The 25,304-nt window shown below is 41.0% G+C and overlaps 1 protein-coding gene across 1 annotated transcript in view; it reads left to right on the top strand.

The window, feature by feature from the left end:
• The window catches only part of DNAH8 (dynein axonemal heavy chain 8), a 385,593-nt gene that overhangs the window by 319,030 nt on the left and 41,259 nt on the right, over window positions 1-25,304 (top strand). The window contains exons 86-87 of the mRNA XM_021684619.2: window positions 665-766; window positions 11,197-11,357. Coding sequence (XP_021540294.2) covers window positions 665-766; window positions 11,197-11,357 — 263 coding nt within the window. The remainder of the gene's footprint in view (window positions 1-664; window positions 767-11,196; window positions 11,358-25,304) is intronic.

The raw sequence follows: 25,304 nt of genomic DNA, 5'->3' as shown, positions 1-25,304 counted from the left end.
GGAGCTGATGAATCAAAATTTAGCCAAAAGAAAGTAAATTTAAAAAAAATCAAGCATTCTTACTTTTCCTACCCCAAATGTATTGAGTAAAAAAAACAACAACAACAAACTATTAATATCTGTAATGTATTGCTAGGATAAGATTGCTATGGAAATTAATAAATACTTTGATTCAGTTATAGCTCACAGAATGAGACAGCAAAGGATTGCATTGTAGAAAAATGCTGTGAATGAATAATTTTCTCGTTGTTCTCATACTGATTAGAAAATATATAACTAAGAAAGCATATTAAACCGTTGATTACTTGATTTTTTTCCCCTTTCTTCACTAAACATGACTTTTTTCTAACAGCTTGGCATTACTATAATGAGTATTATAGATGATTACATCCACAGAGTGAAAAAATAGTCTCCCCCCATTTTAAATGATCAGTGAGTAATATATTCACTTGATATTTAGTATTGTAGATTTTTCTTTGGTGACCAAACCCTGGCAGTTTCAGTCATGTAATAGCAAAAGAGCTACTTATGAGATTATGAGTCATTTTAAATGTGATCTAGTTCGTGCTTCCTTTTTGAGACGTTTTCTCCAGGGAAAGACCCGAAATGTTCAGAGTTTCTTGTTTGGATTGACAATGAATAATCTTTTGTATTTTTAATAAAGGGTGTATCATGGAGTACTGTTCGGTACATGATTGGAGAAGTTCAATATGGAGGCCGAGTGACAGATGACTTTGATAAACGTCTACTTAATTGCTTTGCTAGAGTAAGTCAATTTACAGAAAAAGCTTGGGACACATTTCATTGCATTTTCCTTTTAAACAAGAATATTTATTTGTTTGTAAATCAGTGAGCCAAACTTAAGGGGGAGGAAACCCAGAGAGCATAACTGCTGAAAAGAAACAGCAAACAAAACCCAAACCCAAACTAAAGCCAAAGCCAAACCAATTAGCTATCTTACTTGTGGTCCAGAACACAATAGCAGTCAACTTTCAATGGTCTGTAAATTTTCCCCTGTATAAATGAATTGCTTATTTTCAGGGTCTCTCCCCACTGCCCCTCCTCCATGAAAACATGGCAATTTATTTGCTACTTCCTCTGAGTGCAAGTCTCACGAAGATTTCAAACCCCCAAATAAGTGACTGGAGAATTAACCGTAATTCGAGTATTCTCATCTTTTCCATTAGGACAATTGAAAATTGATGGAGTGTTCATTTTTCCCTCTGTGCCCAGTAAAATCTACATACATCACATTGGCAAACATTTTCTAGAGAAAATTATTCCTTAACAATTACAGTGTTCACATCAGTGATAAATTGTATAAATATATGTACCAGACTCAAACTCTTAAAATTTTTACATGTTAAAGAAGCAATATACATTACCTAAGTGGGAAAAATCAGATTTATGAGTATTTTATGGTTATTTGAATTCTTTATAGTAGGATCTATATTGGTAATTCTCTGTTTCAATGATTTTTTTCCCCCTTAACAAAAACAGCAAAGCATAAACTTTGGGGGTATTTTGGTAAATTGGAGGTTGACCAGGAATCTGATTTTTCTTTCAATCCTTATTTATTTTTGCAAGTTTTTCTTAATGCCATATGTGGAGAAAGGTGGATGGTGATAATTGTTGTGTGGAGGTGGGAGCCTGGCTGCTGGAGATTAAGTCAGTACAGACCTTCTAGAAAGCAACTGGGCAAAACTTACTGAAATTAAGTATTCAGGTAGACACATACCAGAACATTTCTAGAAAAAGTCCACAAATGGACATATACAATAATGTTTATGGCAATATTGTATGTGGAGCTGAAGGTAACCATCATAGGTTGGGCTGCCTGTGGATGCCCCTTCCCCAGGGTACAACCTGGTTGAGGCAGGCTCCCTTCTGCCAGGTCAGTACCTTGGGAGGGACAATGTGATGAGCCCTAGGTAGCCAATCCTCCAGACAGCTGAGGAAGTGAGTGCCTGGGTCCTGAAGAAGGAACTGGTGGTGCATCGCAACATCCCCTACAAATGCCTGAGAATCCTAAGAAATAGTGAATGAGCACAACAGAATACTATTGCTCACCCTTCTAGGGTACAATCTGGTGGCATTTAGTCATATCAAGTGTGTGATACTTTCTGAACCAGACTCCCTGAATATATGTCCCAGAGAAACTCGCAAACTGTGGAGATCAGGACTGAATGGGGAAAAACGAAAATAAAAGGGGCCTAGACTCTGGGCACCTGGATGGCTCAGTTGGTCTGACCCTTGATTTCAGCTCAGGTCATGATCTCAGGGTTATGAGATTGAGCCCCACATTGGGCTCCATGCTGAGCGTGGAGCCTGCTTAAGATTCTCTCTCTCCCTCTCCCTCTGCCCCTCCCCCCTGCTTGCTCTCTTTCTCTCAGAAAAAAGGGGGGCCTAGACTCATGAGAATGATAAAATAAAGAAATATGGTAAACTCACCTCTATATCTGAGGTTTAAAGGAATAAGAAGATGTCTTACATACTGTGTGTTAGAATAATTGCAAAAGTACCGGGGCGCCTGGGTGGCTCAGTTGGTTGAGCGACTGCCTTCGGCTCAGGTCATGATCCTGGAGTCTCTGGATCGAGTCCCGCATCGGGCTCCCTGCTCGGCGGGGAGCCTGCTTCTCCCTCTGACCCTCCCTCCTCTCATGTGCTCTCTGTCTCTCTCATTCTCTCTGTCTCAAATAAATAAATAAAATCTTTAAAAAAAAAAAAAAAAGAATAATTGCAAAAGTACCTAAAATTGGAGTTTCAGTACTCGAGATTCTGAGAAGTGGTTAGATTTTGCATATATTGTACAGATACTATCAGCAGAATGCTGATGGTGAAAGATGAGGGGGTCAAGAATCACTCCTAGCTTTGACTTAAACAACTGGGTAGAGAATAGGACTATTTACAGAGGAGAAGGGCTACAGAAGGAATGAGTTTTATTGGCTGGGGCCAGAAATTAGAAGTTCTGTTCTGATCGTGTAACTTTTGAGATGCCCACTAGACACCCAAATGGAGTTGTCTAACACTGAAGTTCCTTAAAGGCAGGGACTTTGCCTGATTACATCACTACCAGATTCCCAGCATGCAGAGCAGAACCTAGAACATACTACATGCTCAATAAATATTTGTTGAATAAGAGAAGGAAGAAAGGTAAACAAGGCAGTTGGATTTACAGGTCTGGAGCTCAGGAGAGAGGTCAGGGCTAGAGAAAAAGTGTTGGAATTTGTCAGCATATAGATGGCATTTGAAGTCAAGATAATGGATGAGAGCATCATCTAAGAAGAAAGTGTAGAGAAAGAAAACAAGCTAAAGACAGGGCTTTGAGTATTTTAATGTATCAGGAAAGAAGAAATGGTCAACTGAGAGAGGTCAAGGAAGATGAGGAAAGGGACTTTACCTGTACTTAGTATTTGCCTGATAAATCTTTAAAAAATATTAAATCTTTAAGAAATATTAAATATACAGAAAAGTGTATAAAACATAAACATACAGTTTACTGTCTCTTCAAATAGACATAGAATATTTCCAGCTCTCCCAAAGACTCACGCATGTCCCTTCTCCATCACAACACCCCATTCCCTCAAGGTAACCACAATTCTGACTTATACAAACTGTTTCTTTCTCATTATACTTTTACCATCTAAGTAAGTACTCCTTATTAACATAGTTCAATTTTGCCTGTTTTTGAACTTCATATAAATAGAACCATAGAGTATGTTCTCATTTTGGTGTCTGGCTTCTTTTTCTCAATACGGTATTTTGAGATTCACCCATGTTGTGTGTATTCTACTCGTTATCCTTTCCTGTGTTGGGTTCCATTGTATTGTATTGGTGGAAATTAGGATTGTTTCCATTTGGAGCTATTACAAATAATGCATCTGGAGACAGTCTTGTACAAAGTTCTTGGAGCACATGAATATGCCTTTCTAATAGGAGCGGAATTGCTAGGTTATAGGGTTTGCATACTTTCCATTTTAGTCGATCACATCAACCTGGTTTCCAAAGTGTTGTTCCAAGAATACATCCAGCAGAAGAATGAGATATCTCATTTCACCACATCCTCACCAACACTGGGCATCATTAGTCTCTTAAATGTTAGCCATTCTGGTGGATATATAATGGTATCTCACTCTGGTTTTAATTTTTATTTCTCTGAATGCTAATGGACTTGAGCACCCTCACATGTTGATTCACTGTTTTAGTTTTCTCCTTTGTGACTTGCTTGTATGTTCTTGCTTCTATTTCTCTCAAGTTATGCATCTTTTTAAAATATTGATTTACAGGAGCTTTTTGCATATTCTGGATGTAATTTCTTTGTTGATTATGTGGTTGTAAATTTCTTTTCCCACTCTGAGCCTTGCCTCTTCACTCTTGTATTAGTCTTTTAATGATTAGAAATACTTAATTTCAGTATACCTGGTATATATTTTTCTATTCCTTTTATTTCAACTTTTCTGTGTCATTATGTTTTCAGATTTATCTCTTATAAACAATAGTGGGAATTTTTAGTATCTACTCTGAAGCTCTCTGTATTTTAATAGGCAAATTAATCATTTTATTGTTGTGATTACTGCTATGTTTTGACTTATTCTACCATCTTATTTTGTGGGTTTCATTAGCCATACCTTTTTTTGGCCTTTTTTTCTTCTTTCCTGCTTTAAAAAAAAATTTTTTTTTTATATTTCTGTATTGGTGAAATCTACCCTACATTTTAGGCTTTACCTTCGAGCCCTTCTGACTTGTATCTTCCATATTACCTCTGTGGAGCATTTTGGCTCCTCCTCATTTTTATTTCCATCCCTGTTACTCATTATGATAATTTTACAACCGGTGCTGATTTAGATTTACCAATATGTGTACTGGCTATTAGAAGGAGGGCAGCCCATTCCTTATGATGCGGGAAGCCTAGGAAACCTATGGGTGGCAGAAACAGGGAGGTTTGGTGGGGGAAAATGGGGTTGTTTTCTTCTAATTGTATCTATCTTCAGAGTGAAATAAGAAGCATCATCAGTTAAGGGGATGCAGGTCATCAGCTGAGGGGAGGGGATGGCAAGTTTGAGACATTTGAAGAAAGGGGAAGAGATGTGAAATAGTTGCCTTGGAGAGTGGGAAAGGGAAATATGTGATCCTAATACATACACTCGTCCTCCCCCACTAAATTGTAAGGCCATTAAAATAAGAAACAGGTCATCTAAGTCTCTGTGTCCTTTCTAGCACCTAGGATACACTCAATCAATACATGTTTGTTGATGATAATAAACATAATTTAATCTCAGCAGATTGAATTTTATGTGCCTGGAGTCATAGTCGTCTAAGAGTAGACTGTATTGAATTTTTACTGAATTTTACTTTACCCAGAGCACAACCTGAAAATCAGGTATACTTTTTTTTTTTAACAACATTTTATATTAGCTTAAAAAAATTGCTTAGACTTTTTCTAAGAAGTAGAGTTCAAGGAGAGTCCTGATTAACCAACTCCCTTAGTCGGTTTGTCTTTGTTTTATTGAAACTGCCTTACTTAAAGGTGGCAGGAACACTGCAGTTTGCTGGCAAATTGAAGGGGATTTCTAAGAGACCTCTTTGCCCTCCACATCAGAACAAAATGGGCTCTCTGGATCACAGCTCAAAGCTGCTTGTGGGCAAAGGGAGGGAGAGGAAGAGAGCCTGTTGCTCAAACTGTGGCACCTTCAAGACCTCCAGGTGGACAGTTCCTGCCTCTGACCTGAATCTGTCTTCCCCCTCTTCTACTTCTCCATTCCTGCCCTACACTGCCCCCCCCCCCCCCCCCCCCCTTCCCGGCAATAGAAGACTAGCCAGCAGACCCCACCCCCCCCCCAGCAGGCTACAATTCTCCCCCCCCTGCGCCTGGCCGCCCCCCCCCGGGCGCTTTTTTTTTTTAGGAAGGGTGCCCTAAATGAAAAGTTTATCCTACCATTGTCCATCCTTTTGCCCCTGGGCAGCTTTTCCCCCCTTCTTCCCCCCCCCCCCCCCCAGCCCCCACTTCTTTCTCTCTGTCTCTCTCCTCATTTCCCTTAGAATTGCTCCACCTTCAATGGCTCCAGCTCTCTGAGCACTGGGCAGACCCGCCCCTTACTCCCACCAAATGTACACTTCATCCTGCACTCCCTTCAGCCTCCTGTCTCATCTGTTCCTTCCCCTTGCCTGTTCCAGATGGTCCCACAATAACCAGAGAGGTGAGTTTGGGTCTCTGGCTGTAAGGACATGGGGTTACCAGGAACCTCTACTGAAGAAGGCTGCAGAAAGCACTATGGAGCCCACATGCTGCCTTCCCCTATCTCAGTCTCTGCTTCAGTCCTACCTTCTGACCTGCTGACCTAACCTCCTTGTGACCACTTTACCCTGACCATGCTACCCAGAGGGAGGCTCGGTTTAACTGTCGTGTCAGTGCCTTCAAGTTGGACCCTCTGTCTCTATGACTTTCAATCTGGGGCTTATCTTTGTTTTTATTTATTTTTTTATTAACATATAATATATTATTTGTTTCAGGAGTACAGGTCTGTGATTCATCAGTCTTACACAATTCACAGTGCTCACTATAGCACATACCCTCCCCAGTGTCCATCACCCAGCCACCCCATCCCTCCCACCCCCCTCCACTCCAGCAACCCTCAGTTTGTTTCCTGAGATTAAGAGTCTCTTATGGTTTGTCTCTCTCTCTGGTTTCATCTTGTTTCATTTTTCCCTCCCTTCCCCTATGATCCTCTGTCTTGTTTCTCAAATTCCTCATATCAGTGAGATCATGCAATAATTGTCTTTCTCTGATTGACTTATTTCACTTAACATAATACCTTCTAATTCCATCCACATCGTTGCAAATGGCAAGATTTTGGTTTTTTGGATGGCTGCATAATATTCCATTGTATATATCTACCACATCTTCTTTATCCATTCATCTGTTGATGGACATCTAGGCTCTTTCCATAGTTTGGCTATTGTGGACATTGCTGCTATAAACATTGGGGTACATGTGCCCCTTCGGATCCCTACATTTGTATCTTTGGGGTAAATACCCAGTAGAGCAATTGCTGGGTCGTAGGGTAGCTCTATTCTCAACTTTTTGAAGAACCTCCATTCTGTTTTCCAGAGTGGCTGCACCAGCTTGCATTCCCAACAGTGTAGGAGGGTTCCCCTTTCTCTGCATCCTCGCCAACATCTGTTGTTTCCTGACTTGTTAATTTTGCCATTCTGACTGGTGTGAGGTGGTATCTCATTGAGGGTTTTTTTTTTTAATTTTTTTATTGTTATGTTAATCCCCATGCATTACATCATTAGTTTTAGATGTAGTGTTCCATGATTCATTGTTTGTGCATAACACCCAGTGCTCCATGCAGAACGTGCCCTCCTCAATACCCATTACCAGGCTAACCCATCCTCCCACCCCCTCCCCTCTAGAACCCTCAGTTTGTTTTTCAGAGTCCATCATCTCTCATGGTTCGTCTCCCCCTCCGATTTACCCCCCTTCATTCTTCCCCTCCCCTTGCATCTTCTTCTTCTTCTTTTTTTTTCTTAACATATATTGCATTATTTGTTTCAGAGGTACAGATCTGAGATTCAACAGTCTTGCACAATTCACAGTGCTCACCATAGCACATACCCTCCCCAATGTCTATCACCCAGCCGCCGCATCCCTCCCACCGCCCCCTCTTCCAGCGCCCCTCAGTTTGTTTCCTGAGATTAAGAATTCCTCATATCAGTGAGGTCATATGATACATGTCTTTTTCTGATTGACTTATTTTGCTCAGCATAACACCTTCCAGTTCCATCCACGTCGTTGCAAATGGCAAGATCTCATTCCTTTTGATGGCTCCATAATATTCCATTGTATGTATATGCCACCTCTTCTTTATCCATTCATCTGTCGGTGGACATCTTGGCTCTTTCCACAGTTTGGCTATTGTGGACATTGCTGCTATAAACATCGGGGTGCATGTACCCCTTCGGATCCCTACTTTTGTATCTTTGGGGTAAATACTCAGTAGTGCAATTGCTGGGTCGTAGGGTAGCTCTATTTTCAATTTTTTTGAAGAACCTCCATACTGTTTTCCAGAGTGGCTGCATCCTCGCCAACGTCTGTCATTTCCTGACTTGTTAATTTTAGCCATTCTGACTGGTGTGAGGTGGTATCTCATGGAGGTTTTGATTTGGATTTCCCTGATGCCGAGTGATGTTGAGCACTTTTCCATGTGTCTGTTGGCCATTTGGATGTCTTCTTTGGAAAAATGTCTGTTCATGTCTTCTGCCCATTTCTTGATTGGATCATTTGTTCTTTGGGTGTTGAGTTTAAGAAGTTCTTTATAGATTTTGGATACTAGCCATTTATCTGATATGTCATTTGCAAATATCTTCTCCCATTCTGTCGGTTGTCTTTTGGTTTTGTTGACTGTTTTCTTTGCTGTGCAAAAGCTTTTTATCTTGATGAAGTCCCAGTAGTTCATTTTTGCTTCCCTTGCCTTTGGCAATGTTTCTTGAAAGAAGTTGCTGTGGCTGAGGTCGAAGAGGTTGCTGCCTGTGTTCTCCTTTAGGATTTTGATGGACTCCTGTCTCACATTGAGGTCTTTCAACCATTTGGAGTCTATTTTTGTATGTGGTGTAAGGAAATGGTCCAGTTTCATTCTTCTATATGTGGCTGTCCAATTTTCCCAACACCATTTGTTGAAGAGACTGTCTTTTTTCCATTGGACATTCTTTCCTGCTTTGTCGAAGATTAGTTGACCATAGAGTTGAGGGTCCATTTCTGGGCTCTCTATTCTGTTCCATTGATCTATCTATGTGTCTGTTTTTGTGCCAGTACCATACTGTCTTAATGATGACAGCTTTGTAGTAAAGCTTGAAGTCCAGCATTGTGATGCCACCAGCTTTGGTTTTCTTTTCAATGTTCCTCTGGCTATTCGGGGTCTTTTCTGGTTCCATACAAATTTTAGGATTATTTGCTCCATTTCTTTGAAAAAAAGTGGATGGTATTTTGATAGGGATTGCATTGAATGTCTGGTTTGCTCTAAGTAACATAGACATCTTCACAATATTTGTTCTTCCGATCCATGAGCATGGAATGTTTTTCCATTTTTTTGTGTCTTCCTCAATTTCTTTCCTGAATATTCTATAGTTTTCTGAGTACAGATTCTTTGCCTCTTTGGTTAGATTTATTCCTAAGTATCTTATGGTCTTGGGTGCAATTGCAAATGGGATCGACTCCTTTATTTCTGTTTCTTCTGTCTTGTTGGTGTATAGAAATGCAACTGATTTCTTTGCATTGATTTTATATCCTTGGGGCTTATCTTTGAACCCCTGTTTGTTTTCTCTGTTCTCAACATCTTATGGTGTGTCTCCTCTCAAACCAACAATTGTAGAACTTTATTTATTGTCCTTGGAGGATGACTGCTTATCTTTGTAAGGTACCTTCTAGAGTTTCCCTAAGTCCTTCCATGTTGACTTCTTATTCCTTATGTTGACTGTCCCCCAAAATGTCCTCCAAATTTGCTGAAACTCAGCTGTGTGTGTGTGTTTGTGACTCCAGCTCTTTGTGGGTGTATTAATAAAGTGATAGAAAAACAGGAAGAAACTTCATGTTGCTTTTATAGATTTATGTCATTGGTACGGGAGAACTCAGTGTGGTCACTGTTGTGGCCTTCCCCTCTCTGGTCATCCACATCACTAAAACCACAACCTTTCTAATTAATGACCATGATCATAGCACTGTTCTCTTTAATAACTTTGAGCTGTTTCTCATTTCTTAAATCAATGCCAGTCATCACCTGGACCTATTTATCCTGGACTTCACCATCTCCTCACCCTGCCTCACATTTTTGTATCAGTTCCTCTGTGCCTTTGCTGGTGTGGTCTCCCCAGTCACTGGGGAGTTCCCCTGTCGAAATGCTATCCTTCAAGGCTTATCTCTAAGATCACTTCCCAGATAAAGCCTTACCTGACATCCAGCTGGCTATTCTCTCTTCCTGTGTTAAGCCTACTTGTGTTTCACTTATTTTTACTTCCTCTGGCTCTTACCTTAGTGGACTTTGCACTGTGGTTTATTATGTAATTGACTTATCCCTCCAGTGGGTCACAAGCTCCTTGGAGGAAAGAACTGTGTGTGACTCACCCTTGCCTTCTATTTCAGTTCTCAGCTCTGTGCCTTGTGCAAAGGAGTTAACTAGGATAGAACTGGGTGGGGGGGGGGGGGGGGGGGCAGGGGGAGGGGGGGTCCAAAAGAGAAAACCAGCACACAGGACATTTCAGAGTGATCACTGGACCTAAAAAGAGCTGGAAGACGGATATGGAAGGAAGATGCTAGAGAAAGTGTAACCCACTGAAGTAAAGCACAATCTCCATCTCTTTTCACATTGAGTCCTCCAAGTGATTCAGACATCCTGCCTGCACTTCTGTTTCTCCTGTCTTCCTGTTATTTCCCTTCCTGCTGAGAAAATTGCTCTGTTAGACACTGAAGTCATTGCCTCAAATCTGGCTCATAGGCATTCAGCATTCTTTTTTTTTTTCCTCTTCAGAATAAGTCTATTCACACCAAGTGTATATTTGTTCTCTTGCTTTACATTACAGATAATCAATTCATATGGAATGAGAAAAGGATGTCTTCAGGCAAACAATAAGACAGTTGGATACATTTGCTTCTTGTGGCCAGGGACATAATTAACAGAGGGAGCTCTCCAGCTTGGGGTGGGAGAGGAGACAATGGTTAAGTTTTCCTGGCCTTGAGTGGTAGAGGGTGCTGCTGTGAGCCACCCTGAGCACAGCACATTCCTGGCATGAACGCTGTTTTGGGGGCAAAGGGAGGCCATGGAAATGCCCAGATCCTCTCTCTTGTGTGTGGTTATGGCCTTCTTTCTGCAGTGTGTTCTCATTTGTCTTCAAAAGTGGGATGGAGGGTCGTTGAGTTTACTGGAGCAAAGAGAGTGTGCTTGCAAGGCTGGCTCTCTTGTCACCATTAGCAAGCGTCTTCTTTGGTGTTCAAGAGAGGCTCAGGCTTCACTGTTTTTGTGTCATGTGGCCTTTCTTTTTCCTTCGTATTTGTGCTAATTATTTCTATCAGTGGTTTTCTTAAGATCCTTTCAAACCCAATATAAAAATCTATTAAAATGGAAATAAGATGACCCTTCCTTCCTTATAGTTTTCATTTAGATGTTCATCACTTTTATTTCTTCTTTTTTCTCTCCCGCATAGGTCTGGTTCAGTGAGAAGATGTTTGAACCATCGTTCTGTTTTTATACTGGATATAAAATCCCCTTGTGCAAAACCCTGGATCAGTATTTTGAGTACATCCAGTCACTGCCATCCCTAGATAACCCTGAAGTCTTTGGGCTACACCCTAATGCTGATATCACGTAAGTTCCTGGCATTATTTAATTTTAAGGGATCATTTGTAACTCAGCCTGGCAAAGGCTGTGCATTTCATTTTCTCTTAATTTCTCTCCTTTCCCTTCTTTTTATTTTGCTGTGAAAAATAATGTTACTTCCTGTCTCCCAATTACAACTTTGTCGTTATCTTGGCCAGCTCTCCCCTCACTAAATCCTGATGCTCCAGAGTTTATGACAATGTTTAAGCTCTAATTTATGCATTGATTATTTCTCCTCTGTCGTGTTGTAAAACCAGCTGATGTTATTGGTATTGATGCTTTCTACTGATAAGACAATAGTCTCCCAGATCCTTGCCTCTTGCCTAAAAAAAAAAAAATCCATTAAAAATAATGGTCATAAACAGAGTCTAAAAGGGCCAGGAGGATAGAGAGAAGAGGATGAGGAATTGTGTTTCTGCTTGATCCTCTCTCTTGTGGCCCCTGTGCCCTTACTTGCTCAGTTGCTTCCTTCTGTCTCTAACACCCATGGTGGGCACAGAGCCCGGAGGAAAGCCTCTTTCAGCTCAACGTGAGGCCCCTGCTCTGGTCCCTGAGCTAAGAGATGGTGAGTGAAGAGATAAGAAATACATCCAAATCCCAAGTCCCTTCTAAGACCCATCCTTTGAATGAAGGAACCTGAAAACAAGGCTATCCAGTTCCACAGAGAGGGCACCAAGAAGCCCCAGCTGAGATTCTCCTGCAGATGGTCATTGCTTCTGGCCCATCTAGGAAAGACCAGGGAGTTCATGTCTAGAAGAGTGGCTTCGGGAGATGGAAGAGACTGAGACACCACTGGCAGATTCTAAGCTGTGACAACCTATTGAGAAGGAATGGGGTGTGCCTCTCTCCTAGTCACTCATCTGCCACTGCAATTTTAACAACTCTGCAAAGGGGCAGGGACATTTCTCACCTTCTGCTTCTCTGCCCTTGCCCAGCATCCATGGAGTCCCAGAGAGCTCCCCCTGCATTGTCTCTCTCTCCCTGAACCTACATGCACTTCACGCCTCATGTGAGGCTTGGCCTCCTGGCCTCTTGGTCACCCGTACTGATTCTAACTTGTCCAAATCCTCTGATCTCTCCCATGTTGCTCTTCATCTTCAAAGACGTGGGCATAACCCAGAAGAGCCACGAATGGCTAACGCTCTTTTCAGACCCCATGATGGAACCGTGATGGCTCTGGTGGTTATTTGAAGAGGCCATCATAAGTTAGCTGGAGACAGGAAAGAGGTGAAGAAATAAAAAGATTCCCCAGGGATCCATTTGGAATTAACTCAAACATTATCTCAAAGAAAGAACACAGAGAAATAGTTTTGCTTTAGCTGAAACTCTAAAAATCTGAGGCAGACCATGTCACTCCTCTGTTCGGAAGCCTCCTAAGTCTCCCGTCTCACTCCAAGTCAAGGTTAAAGGCAGACAGTGACCTACAGGTGACCTGCAAGGGCCACAAAGACCACCTGCCCCCACCTCTTGACCTGGTCTCCTCTGCCCTCGCCCTCACTCACTGCACAGCTCCAGCTCCCATGAGCTTCCTGTTACTCAGGCCAGATGGCTCCCCCATGGGATACTTGCACCTCCTGGAACATCCCCCCTCCCCCAGATATCATTGTAAAGACCAGATACCACCTTTTCTGGTCTTTACTTAAACATTACCTTTTCAATGATGTCTTCCCTCGCTGCCCTATTTAAAAATTGCAGACCACTCCCCGGCCCTCACCCCAGACTCCATCCTCCTTGCTTGCTCCTTTCTTTAGATTGTATCACCAACTGGCCTACTCTGTATTTACTTACTTATTTGCTATCATCTTTCTACCAATTAAACATAAGCAACATCGTGTCTGAAACTTAGGTCTGTTTTTCCTGCTACTGTATCTCCAGTGCTACACGGTGCCAGATGCTCAGGGACTACTCATTGAATGTGCCAGTGATACTAAATTCTTCTGGGTTATGAAGAATCTAATGAATGGGGATGGTCTATAGAAACAGCTCATGAGTCCATGTGGGTGGGCAGAAAAACGGCCGATGTTTTAAAGCACTTATACATTAGTAATTGAAGCAGCTCACATATGAGGGCGCTGAACTTTGATTTCATCCTTGGCAAGAGCCCAAGGAGTCATGACAGCTGGTTCCTGGAGAATTGGATCCTGTTGGGTGCTATAGGATTCTGCCGGGGAGTCTGAAAATCAGGGTTGAACTCATCTTATCCTGTATGACCATAGCAGTTTTGGTCATCAGCTCTCAAGAAAGATAAACCAGAACTGGACAAGGCGCAGAGAAATACAACTAAAATGTAACCCAGATGGGAAGCAGTGTTGAGACAAACTATATTTTCCCCTTGACTCTTTATTTTGAACTATTATAAACCCTCCAAAAGGTACAGGGAACACCATATACCCTTCACCCAGTGTCATCGGTTGTTAACATCTTGTACCATTTGCCTTTTCTCTTTCTGTATTTATATCTTTGTATATTTATAGATCTACAGTTATATCTATATGTAACTACATCTATTTGTGTGTGTGTGTGTGTGTGTGTGTGTGTGTGTGATTATAGCCCCTCTCAATGGCTAGAGCTAGGAAATAAGTACTTTTTAAAATGTCATGAGCTAATACTAATGGCTCCAATTCCAAAGGTATATGTCATGTCTCTTCCTTGTCATCCCTCATTTCAATATTGATATCTCCTTTCTCCCATGGTAAGAGCTCTGGTTCTCAGGAAGTTCAATATTTACTCATTTGCTCTGAATCACTCCACTGATACCACTACCAACAACAAATATATTAAGTGGAGGTCAAGATTTCTTTGCAGTTCTTTTTGTCCCTAGAATATATCCCACTGAGGTTGTACAGAGTACTATATTCAAAAGTCACTCAGATTGTTTTTTCTTCATGGTTATGCTATCAATTGATGGATAGGTGCATTCATTTATTTCTATTCATATTACATTTAATTTTTGTCCATCTCTGTTGATTGTCTTAAACACGTGAAACATGGACGTGGCTTGAAAATCACGACTAGATAACAAGGTATTCTCACATCCTTCCAGCCCATTTCCCTCTTCCTTTATGGGCAACCAAATGTATTAGTTTCTGGGTTATCTTCCCTGGGTTTTTTTTTTTTAATTTTTAAAAATTTACAGAGAGAGAGCATGCACATGAGCGGGGGTGGGGGAGAGAAAGAGGTAGAGGGAGAGAGAAAATCTTCAAGCAGACTGCCTGCGGAACACAGAGCCCGACGCAGAACTTAATCCCACGAAACTGAGGCCATGACCTGAGCTGAAACCAAGAGTCAGGTGCTCAACTGACTGAGCCACCCAGGTGCCCCTTCCCTGTTTCTTTTTGCTAAAACATAAATACATATATATTTTTACCTTTCTTTTTCTTACATAAAATTGCCATACTATATATATAATTTTGTGTCTTGTCTTTTCCAATTAAAAATGTATCCTGTGGGACACCTTGGTGGCTCAGTTGGTTAAGCATCCAATTCTTGATTTTGGCTCATATCATGATCTCAAAGTTGTGAGATCGAGCCCTGAGTTGGACTCCTCACTGGGTGTGGAGTCCGTTTAAGATTCTCTCTCTCTTTCCCCCTCTGCTTCTCCCCCTGCTTGCGCACGTTCTCTCTCTCTAAAAAATAAATAAACAAAATCTTAAAAAAATATATCCTCTAATCACTCCGTATGTTCCCATGTCTTCCTCACAATTTTTTTTTTACAGCTGCATGCTCCTCCATTGTTAATATGTATCATAGCTTATCATCCGTTCTACTATGGGTGAGCATTTAGATTGTTTCCAGTATTTTGATATCCCAAATAATTCCTCAATTAATGATCTCACGGTTATGGTTTCTCATGTTGTTGGAGATGTATTTTCAGGGTAAGTGGCTGTGGGTGGTGTTGCTAGATCAGGAATTAGTGAATATTGCCAAGTTCCCTTCCACGGGGCTGTGCTACTTTGCGTTCTCAACAACAATGGGACAAGGCCCTTCCTTCACAGCCTCATCAACAGAGTATTGGTGAAGCTTTTGAATTTTCACCAATATGACAAGTGAGAAATGGTATCTCAGCCTAGTTTTAATTTGTTTTATCTTATTTTGAGTGAAACTGAGTACGTTTCCTTACATTTGGGGGCTGTTTGGACTAAGACCATCTTGGAGACCCTATGGATAAATCCAAATGTAGATTGATGCAGGCCAAGATCAGGGGTGGTGAGGGGATGGAGAAGGTAGAATGAAGCTGTAGGAGAGGGCCCAAAGGGGACCAGTGGGATTTAGTGAGTATAGAGCAATGGCTGAGAATCTTGTGTAGTTTTCATCCATTCGTTGCTGCTACCTAAGGGATAGAGAGCACAGCAAGCCTTCTATGTCTTTTGGCATCTCTCTTCACTGCTCTGTCCAAAGGCTTCTATGCCATCACTGGCCGGCATGCTATAGATGCCACAGCTATCTTTTCCCAAAATAGAGTGTCAGGATCATGCAATCTCTCATCACACCGAGTGAAAGTGCTAGAACTCTGCCTCCAATCTGCTAGACAACTAGCTGGCCTGTAGGACCTGTGACCCTCCTCGTCTGATCTCTCGATACTTAACTTCCCACCTGGTCTGTCCTTGGGTCTTCCCCGCCCACTCCTGCTCTCCTCCTCCCGGGGACCATGGTCCATTTTTGGTTCCTGCTCAGGCAGTAGGCTGTGTTGTGCAGCTCTGCATTTGGTCATTTTCTCCTCTTGACTCTGATATTTTTGATGACTGGAATCCTAGGCATTCGAGCCCGCCTTCCTAGAGGGCTGCGTTCAAACCCCTCGCTGTTCCCCCACCGGTCACCAGGAGGCAGTAAGCAATAGCAGATGAAGCTTCTCAGCTAAAACCGACCCCTGGTCCCCTCCCAACAAGACCCTCCCATTCCAGCAAGAAGTGACTCTCCAAGTTGTGTGAGATGAAAGAAGGAATCAAAGCTTACCCTGACATTTCTGGTCTGGAAGCTAGGATGATGGTGGAGTTTGGAACAGAAGTGCATTTGAGGGGGAGTTGCAGAGTCCTGTTTGGGTGTGTTGAATTGGGAAAGACAGAGGGATTTATCTGAGTTGGGAGAGAAACATGGACTGGAGCCCAGGTGAGATGTTTCAATGTATTTGTACGGAGATAACACTTGAAGCCATGAGAAGGGGTAGACTCTCTAAGATACAGTCAGAAATCTGTGTGAATGTCCCCAGCTAGAAGAATCCTTATTAATTTATCTGATGTGCGCCCTATTCAATAGCACTCTTCCAGATAGTTTCCTGGGCAATTGGGCCATGGTGGAGAACTCTATGTCCTGCTTCTAGAATCTGCACTCTGAAGTTAGCATCCATAAATTTGAGAGGAGAGGGAGATTTGCAAAAGGGGATCATGAGTCTTCCTCTTCCTTAAGAATGCACAATCCCTGAAAAGGGGGTGGGTGTGGAAAATACGGCTGAATAAATGCTTTAAAATAAGTAAAATCTTTCCCAAGAGCTTGGATACCTTGGCGACAGAAACCATAAAAATGCATAGTTTATTCACATTTTATTATCTAGATTTATAAGGTACCAAGGACTCTGCAAATGCAACTATCTCAATGTCAAAAACAGTTATTTATTTTCACTCTTTTTCTCATTAACCGTTATGCATATTTTCTACCTTCTGAAATTTATCAAATGTCCTATTACAACTTTTATATTCATTTCTATGCAGGATGAATTTAATTGTATTCCTTTTAGTATTAGCTGAAATTTGAGTTTCAGATTTTTATTAAAAATTTGTTCTCGTTGTTCCATGCGCAAAGATGTATATAAATCTAGGTTGATTTGGATGTGATAGTGCACTAGTATCTCATTATATGGTTAATTGTTTATTTAGAGACAGTTCTGTTTTTCATTTGTCTTGCATTTTTATTACCCATGACCTTGACTCTACCACCCAACAGAGGTGACCTGGAAAGCTGCCCCAAACCAGCAAGCTACAAGACCAGTATGAACTTCTTCCCATATTTACTCCAAAGAGAAAATTTTCTTCTAGAAGTAACTTAGGACCAAAGCTCATGGAGTATTATAGTTCTTGTTCTTCATCTCAGGGCATTTATGGGGACTGTTTTCCTGAAAGCCTGCAAGGCTTTTGAGGCATATAGAGATATTTGTGGTTCTCCATAATAGCTAGCTAACCAGGCTTCTTCCTTTCCTGTCTTTGCAAACATAAAATCACATGGTGGATAAAGAAATGTGAGTTGTATAGCCCTGGCATTCGGCACCTAAAAAAACGTGTGGCTGGGAGGTGATCTGGAGAGCTTGCGCAGGTCTTATACAAAACGGGTTCGCTTTTCAGGGCTTCTTCCTCACGTCCATGTCCTGAGGATTATTTCCAGATCACGTCATAAAAAAATAAAATCACCCACAAGAAAATGATTTCCTAGGTGAGACCTAGCAGTAGTAGCATGTCCACTGGCCCCTCCCTGGAGCAGTGATGCATGCAGCTAGCCCTGGCCAACAACAGAATGGTCATGTCTGCAGCAGTGTGCACGGTTGGCACCCAGCCCCTGGTGCAGAGCGTGTTTCCAGAGTGGCAGTGAGCTGGAGGTGAGCCAAGAGCTCCTGAGAGTCCCAGACATGGGGTCTTTCTCCTTTTTTCTTTGTAGTTAGAACAGGTAGGAAGAAGGAACTCTGATTTTCTTTGTATGAATGGAAACTTACTGTGGTTTTCTTTTCTTTAACCTTTAAAGATCTGTGCTTAAATATCATAATAAAAGCAGCTTTTCTTTACCCTCAAATGATGTCTTTCTGATTCTCCTGTGTTTTGAGGCACACATAAATTTACATGTATATTTCCCTTTGTATGGGGAAAGGTGCCAGGAACTAGGTAAATAGTAATAATAGTAATTTACTCTACTTTTAGCATAAGAAGAAACAAATAATTAAACTTTCGTGCCATTTAAATATTGGAGAATTGCTCTCCTTTATATTTGAGGTTCAATAAAATTCAAGCCAATTGGCCCTCATTCAACACACATTTATTGAGAACTTACTTTTAGCCAACTCAGGATACAGAGATTAGTAAGATGCAATCCTTGCCCTTGGAGTTCATCATGTATTAGGGAAAATAAATGAACGACAAATAATTATGTAATACAGTAGGACAGACTCTAAAGTCAGGCTTATATAGAACACACACACACACACACACACATTGCTATGAGAACAAACATGAAGGAGCAATAAATTCCAGTTTAGGGATTGAAGTAAGCTAGTGAGAGAGGCCACCTCTGAGCTGTGCCTTAATGGCTGTGCAGGAGTTCTCAGGTGAGAGAAGGGGTAGGGAGGAAGGGACTACAGCACTGGGGACAAGAAGGACAGTGCAAGGAAAGAGGAAGATAATGAGCAGTAAGTGTGTATACATATATTGAGTCACCAAGTTGTACACCTTAAATATATACAATTGAAAAAAAATTAAAAATAAAATGCTTTGGCACAGTGAAAATAAAAGGCATAGATTAGGGGACATACATGAAGGAACAGTCCAAGGAGGGGCATGAATAGATGTGAAAGTGTCTGCTGTGTGCAAGGATCCAAGTCCAACATGCTTAGAGCATGGTGGGGAGGGGCTTCAAGAGAGGAGCAGCCTACCCACGGGAGCACGAAGCTGATGCACATGCAGAGACTGGCCTGGGGCACCATGAAGATGCTGGAAATTTCTAGATAGATGCTAACAGTGATTTGGAAATAGGTCTTGGAAACCAAGAAGAGCTGGAGAGTGGCATCAAGAGGAAATTACCTCTGAAGTTTATAGGTCAGCAGCTGGGTGAAGACATTGATGTTCAAGAAGATGGGACAGGTGGGGGCAAACGGAGAATGAAAGCAATGAGTTGGGTGTTGGAATTGTTTGATGTAAGAAGCAGGGAGCCCTAGGAGTCAGCGGAAATGTGGCCATGCAGAGAATAGGATAAAGGCAGAGGTTTCATGCTACCCCGCCTTGCCTGGTTGTTCACAGCCCTCAGGAAGACAACCATGACAGTGACACCTACATCTTCTCTAACATAGCACTCTGCCCTCATTGTCTGCCTTTACTGTATCTAATGCTAACATGAGATCGTGAAGTAACGTAAATCACAGAAATGTACCTGAGAATTGTATATAATGTGGATCCTTGACTTTTGATGACTTCGTTTTGTTGTCACATCAGCTATTTTCCTAGGTTTTCCCCATAGAGTTACCTGAATCTTCCTTGGACTTTAGATGACTTTTAAAAACTGGGATAGCACCAGACCTCAAAATTCAGGAATGAGTTGCAAGTGCTTTTTGTCCCATTTTACTAGAATGTTTTATTACCTATGTATATGCTCAATTTTGTGGGTGTTTGGTGTGTTCATCTTTCAACTTTTAAAATAAATGTATTTGGGGATATTCTAAAACCCCAATATCTGAATAGAGGTTGCTCACCAAAAAATAATAATAAATAAATTTAGAAATCTCTATAAACTTACACAAAATCAATTTTCTTTTTTTTCATAAAAATGTTTTTATTTTGTCATAGATGTTTTCATGAGGTGATACCTTCTTTTTTTTTTTTTTTGCTTTTTAAAAAAAATTTTATTTTATGATGTTAGTCACCATACAATAATACATCACTAGTTTTTGATGTGGTGATCCACGATTCATTGTTTTCTTATACCCCCCAGTGCTCCCTGCAGTACATGCCCTCTTTAATACCCATCACTGGGCTAACCCATTCCCCCACCCCCTCCCCTCTAAAGCAGAGCTGATAGTTTTTTGGGGTTTTTTTGTTAGTTTTTGATAGTGTTCCATGATTCACTGTTTGCGTATAATACGCAGTGCTCCATGCAGTATGTGCCCTCTTTAATACCCATCACCAGGCTGGCCCATCCCCCCAGCCCCCTCCCCTCTAAAACCCTCAGTTTGTTTCTCAGAGTCCATAGTCTCTCATGTTTCGTCTCCCCCTCTGATTTCCCCCCCTTGATTCTTCCCCTCCTGCTATCTTCTTCTTCTTTTTTCCTTAACATATATTGCATTATTTGTTTCAGAGGTACAGATCTGTGATTCAACAGTCTTGCACAATTCACAGCGCTCACCATAGCACATACCCTCCCCAATGTCTATCACCCAGCCGCCCCATCCCTCCCACTGCCCCCGCCTCCAGCGCCCCTCAGTTTGTTTCCTGAGATTAAGAATTCCTCATATCAGTGAGGTCATATGATACATGTCTTTTTCTGATTGACTTATTTCACTCAGCATAACACCCTCCAGTTCCATCCACGTCGTTGCAAATGGCAAGATCTCATTCCTTTTGATGGCTGCATAATATTCCATTGTATGTATATACCACCTCTTCTTTATCCATTCCTCTGTCGATGGACATCTTGGCTCTTTCCACAGTTTGGCTATTGTGGACATTGCTGCTATAAATATCGGGGTGCATGTACCCCTTCGGATCCCTACATTTGTATCTTTGGGGTAAGTACTCAGTAGTGCAATTGCTGGGTCGTAGGGTAGCTCTATTTTCAATTTTTTGAAGAACCTCCATACTGTTTTCCAGAGTGGCTGCACCAGCTTGCATTCCCACCAACAGTGTAGGAGGGTTCCCCTTTCTCTGCATCCCTGCCAACATCTGTCGTTTCCTGACTTGTTAATTTTAGCCATTCTGGCTGGTGTGAAGTGGTATCTCATGGAGGTTTTGATTTGGATTTCCCTGATGCCGAGCGATGTTGAGCACTTTTCCATGTGTCTGTTGGCCATTTGGATGTCTTCTTTGGAAAAATGTCTGTTCATGTCTTCTGCCCATTTCTTGATTGGATCATTTGTTCTTTGGGTGTTGAGTTTAAGAAGTTCTTTATAGATTTTGGATACTAGCCGTTTATCTGATATGTCATTTGCAAATATCTTCTCCCATTCTGTCGGTTGTCTTTTGGTTTTGTTGACTGTTTCTTTTCCTGTGTAAAAGCTTTTTATCTTGATGAAGTCCCAATAGATCATTTTTGCCCTTGCTTCCCTTGCCTTTGGCGATGTTTCTAGGAAGAAGTTGCTGTGGCTGAGGTTGAAGAGGTTGCTGCCTGTGTTCTCCTTTAGGATTTTGATGGACTCCTGTCTCACACTGAGGTCTTTCAACCATTTGGAGTCTATTTTTGTGTGTGGTGTAAGGAAATGGTCCAGTTTCATTCTTGTGCATGTGGCTGTCCAATTTTCCTAACACCATTTGTTGAAGAGACTGTCTTTTTTCCATTGGACGTTCTTTCCTGCTTTGTCGAAGATTAGTTGACCATAGAGTTGAGGGTCCATTTCTGGGCTCTCTATTCTGTTCCATTGATCTATGTGTCTGTTTTTGTGCCAGTACCATACTGTCTTGATGATGACAGCTTTGTAATAGAGCTTGAAGTCCGGAATTGTGACGCCACCAGCTTTGTTTATCTTTTTCAACATTCCTCTGGCTATTCGGGGTCTTTTCTGGTTCCATACAAATTTTAGGATTTTTTGCTCCATTTCTTTGAAAAAAGTTGATGGTATTTTCATAGGGATTGCACTGAATGTGTAGATTGCTCTAGGTAGCATAGACATCTTCACAATATTTGTTATTCCAATCCATGAGCATGGAATGTTTTTCCATTTTCTTGTGTCTTCCTCAATTTCTTTCATGAGTATTTTATAGTTTTCTGAGTACAGATCCTTTGCCTCTTTGGTTAGATTTATTCCCAAGTATCTTATGGTTTTGGGTGCAATAGTAAATGGGATAGACTCCTTAATTTCTCTTTCTTCTGTCTTGTTGTTGGTGTATAGGAATGCCACTGATTTCTGTGCATTGATTTTATATCCTGCCACTTTACTGAATTCCTGTATGAGTTCTAGCAGTTTTGGGGTGGAGTCTTTGGGGTTTTTCACATAAAGTATCATATCATCTGCAAGGAGTGAGAGCTTGACTTCTTCTTTGCCGATTTGGATACCTTTGATTTCTTTTTGTTGTCTGATTGCTGTGGCTAGGACTTCTTTTTTTTTTTTTTTTTTTTGCTAGGACTTCTAATACTATGTTGAATAGCAGTGGTGATAGTGGACATCCCTGCTGTGTTCCTGACCTTAGGGGGAAAGCTCTCAGTTTTTCCCCATTGAGAATGATATTTGCTGTAGGTTTTTCACAGATGGCTTTTATGATATGGAAGTATGTACCCTCGATCCCTATACTCTGAAGAGTTTTGATCAAGAAAGGTTGCTGTACTTTGTCAAATGCTTTTTCTGCATCTATTGAGAGGATCATATGATTCTTGTTCTTTCTTTTGTTAATGTATTGTATCACGTTGATTGATTTGCAGATGTTGAACCAACCTTGCAGCCCAGGGAGAAATCCCACTTGGTCGTGGTGAATAATCCTTTTAATGTACTGTTGGATCCTATTGGCTAGTATTTTGGTGAGAATTTTTGCATCCATGTTCATCAAGGATATTGGTCTGTAATTCTCCTTTTTGGTGGGGTATTTGTCTGGTTTGGGGATCAAGGTAATGCTGGCCTCATAAAACGAGTTTGGAAGTTTTCCTTCCATTTCTATTTTTTGGAACAGTTTCAGAAGAATAGGTATTAATTCTTCTTGAAATGTTTGGTAGAATTCCCCTGGGAAGCCATCTGACCCAGGGCTTTTGTTTGTTGGGAGATTTTTGATGACTGCTTCAATTTCCTTAGTGGTTATAGGTCTGTTCAGGTTTTCTGTTTCTTCCTGGTTCAGTTTTGGTAGTTGATACATCTCTAGGAATGCATCCATTTCTTCCAGGTTATCTAATTTGCTGGCATACAGTTGCTCATAATATGTTCTTATGATTGTTTGTATTTCTTTGGTGTTGGTTGTAATCTCTCCTCTTTCATTCATGATTTTGTTGATTTGGGTCATTTCTCTTTTCTTTTTGATAAGTCTGGCCAGGGGTTTATCAATCTTGTTAATTCTTTCAAAGAGCCAGCTCCTAATTTTGTTGATCTGTTCTACTGTTCTTTTGGTTTCTATTTCATTGATTTCTGCTCTGATCTTTATTATTTCTCTTCTCCTGCTGGGTTTAGGCTTTATTTGCTGTTCTTTCTCCAGCTCCTTTAGGTGTAGGGTTAGGTTGTGTACTTGAGACCTTTCTTGTTTCTTGAGAAAGGCTTGTATTGCTATATACTTTCCTCTTAGGACTGCTTTTGCTGCATCCCAAAGATTTTGAACAGTTGTGTTTTCATTTTCATTGGTTTCCATGATTTTTTTAATTCTTCTTTAATTTCCTGGTTGACTCATTCATTCTTTAGTAGGATGCTCTTTAACTTCCATGTATTTGAGTTCTTTCCAACTTTCCTCTCGTGATTGAGCTCTAGTTTCAAAGCATTGTGGTCTGAAAATAGGCAGGGAATGATCCCAATCTTTTGGTACCGGTTGAGACCTGATTTATGACCTAGGATGTGATCTATTCTGGAGAATGTTCCATGGGCACTAGAGAAGAATGTGTACTCTGTTGCTTTGGGATGGAATGTTCTGAATATGTCATGAAGTCTATTTGGTTCAGTGTGTCATTTAAAGTCTTTATTTCCTTGTTGATCATTTGCTTAGATGATCTGTCCATTTCAGTGAGGGGGGTGTTAAAGTCCCCCACTATTATTGTATTGTTGTCAATGTGTTTCTTTGCTTTTGTTATTAATTGCCTTATATAATTGGCTGCTCCCATGTTAGGGGCATAGATATTTACAATTGTTAGATCTTCTTGTTGGATAGACCCTTTCAGTAGGATATAGTGTCCTTCCTCATCTCTTATTACAGTCTTTGGTTTAAAATCTAATTTGTCTGATATAAGGATTGCCACCCCAGCTTTCTTTTGGTGTCCATGAGCATGGTAAATGGTTTTCCACCCCCTCACTTTAAATCTGGCGGTGTCTTTGGGTCTAAAATGAGTCTCTTGCAGACAGCATATCGATGGGTCTTGTCTTTTTAATCCAATCTGAGAGCCTGTGTCTTTTGATTGGGGCATTTAGCCCATTTACATGCAGGGTAACTATTGAAAGATAAGAATTTAGTGCCATTGTATTGCCTGTAGGGTGACTGTTACTGTATATTGTCTGTGTTCCTTTCTGGTCTATGTTGCTTTTAGGCTCTCTCTTTGCTTAGAGGACCCCTTTCAATATTTCTTGTAGGGCTGGTTTTGTGTTTGCAAATTCCTTTAGTTTTTGTTTGTCCTGGAAGCTTTTTATTTCTCCTTCTATTTTCAATGACAGCCTAACTGGATATAGTATTCTTGGCTGCTTATTTTTCTTGTTTAGTGCTCTGAATATATCCTGCTAGTCCTTTCTGGCCTGCCAGGTCTCTGTGGATAGGTCTGTTGCCAATCTAATGTTTCTACCCTTGTAGGTTACATATCTCTTCTCCCGAGCTGCTTTCAGGATTTTCTCTTTGTCTCTGAGACTCGTAAGTTTTACTATTAGATGTTGGGTGTTGACCTATTCTTATTGATTTTAAGAGGGGTTCTCTGTGCCTCCTGGATTTTGATGTGTGTTTCCTTCCCCAAATTAGGGAAGTTCTCTGCTATAATTTGCTCCAATATACCTTCTGCCCCTCTCTCTCTTTCTTCTTCTTCTGGGATCCCAATTATTCTAATGTTGTTTTGTCTTATGGTATCGCTTAGCTCTCGAATTCTGCCCTGGTGATCCAGTAGTTGTTGATCTCTCTTTTTCTCAGCTTCTTTATTTTCCATCATTTGGTCTTCTATATCACTAATTCTCTCTTCTGCCTCATTTATCCTAGCAGGTAGCACCCCCATTTTTTATTGCACCTCATTAATAGCCTTTTTGATTTCGACTTGGTTAGATTTTAGTTCTTTTATTTCTCCAGAAAGGGTTTCTCTAATAACTTCCATGCTTTTTTCAAGCCCAGCTAGTATCTTTAAAGTGATGATTCTGAACTCTAGATCTGACATTAGTAC

The sequence above is a fragment of the Neomonachus schauinslandi genome, chromosome 8 (genome assembly GCF_002201575.2).
Source record: "Neomonachus schauinslandi chromosome 8, ASM220157v2, whole genome shotgun sequence".
In the NCBI taxonomy this organism is placed as follows: domain Eukaryota; kingdom Metazoa; phylum Chordata; class Mammalia; order Carnivora; family Phocidae; genus Neomonachus; species Neomonachus schauinslandi.
Note: the sequence above shows the minus strand (reverse complement) of the source record. Positions and strands in the feature narration are given on the sequence as shown.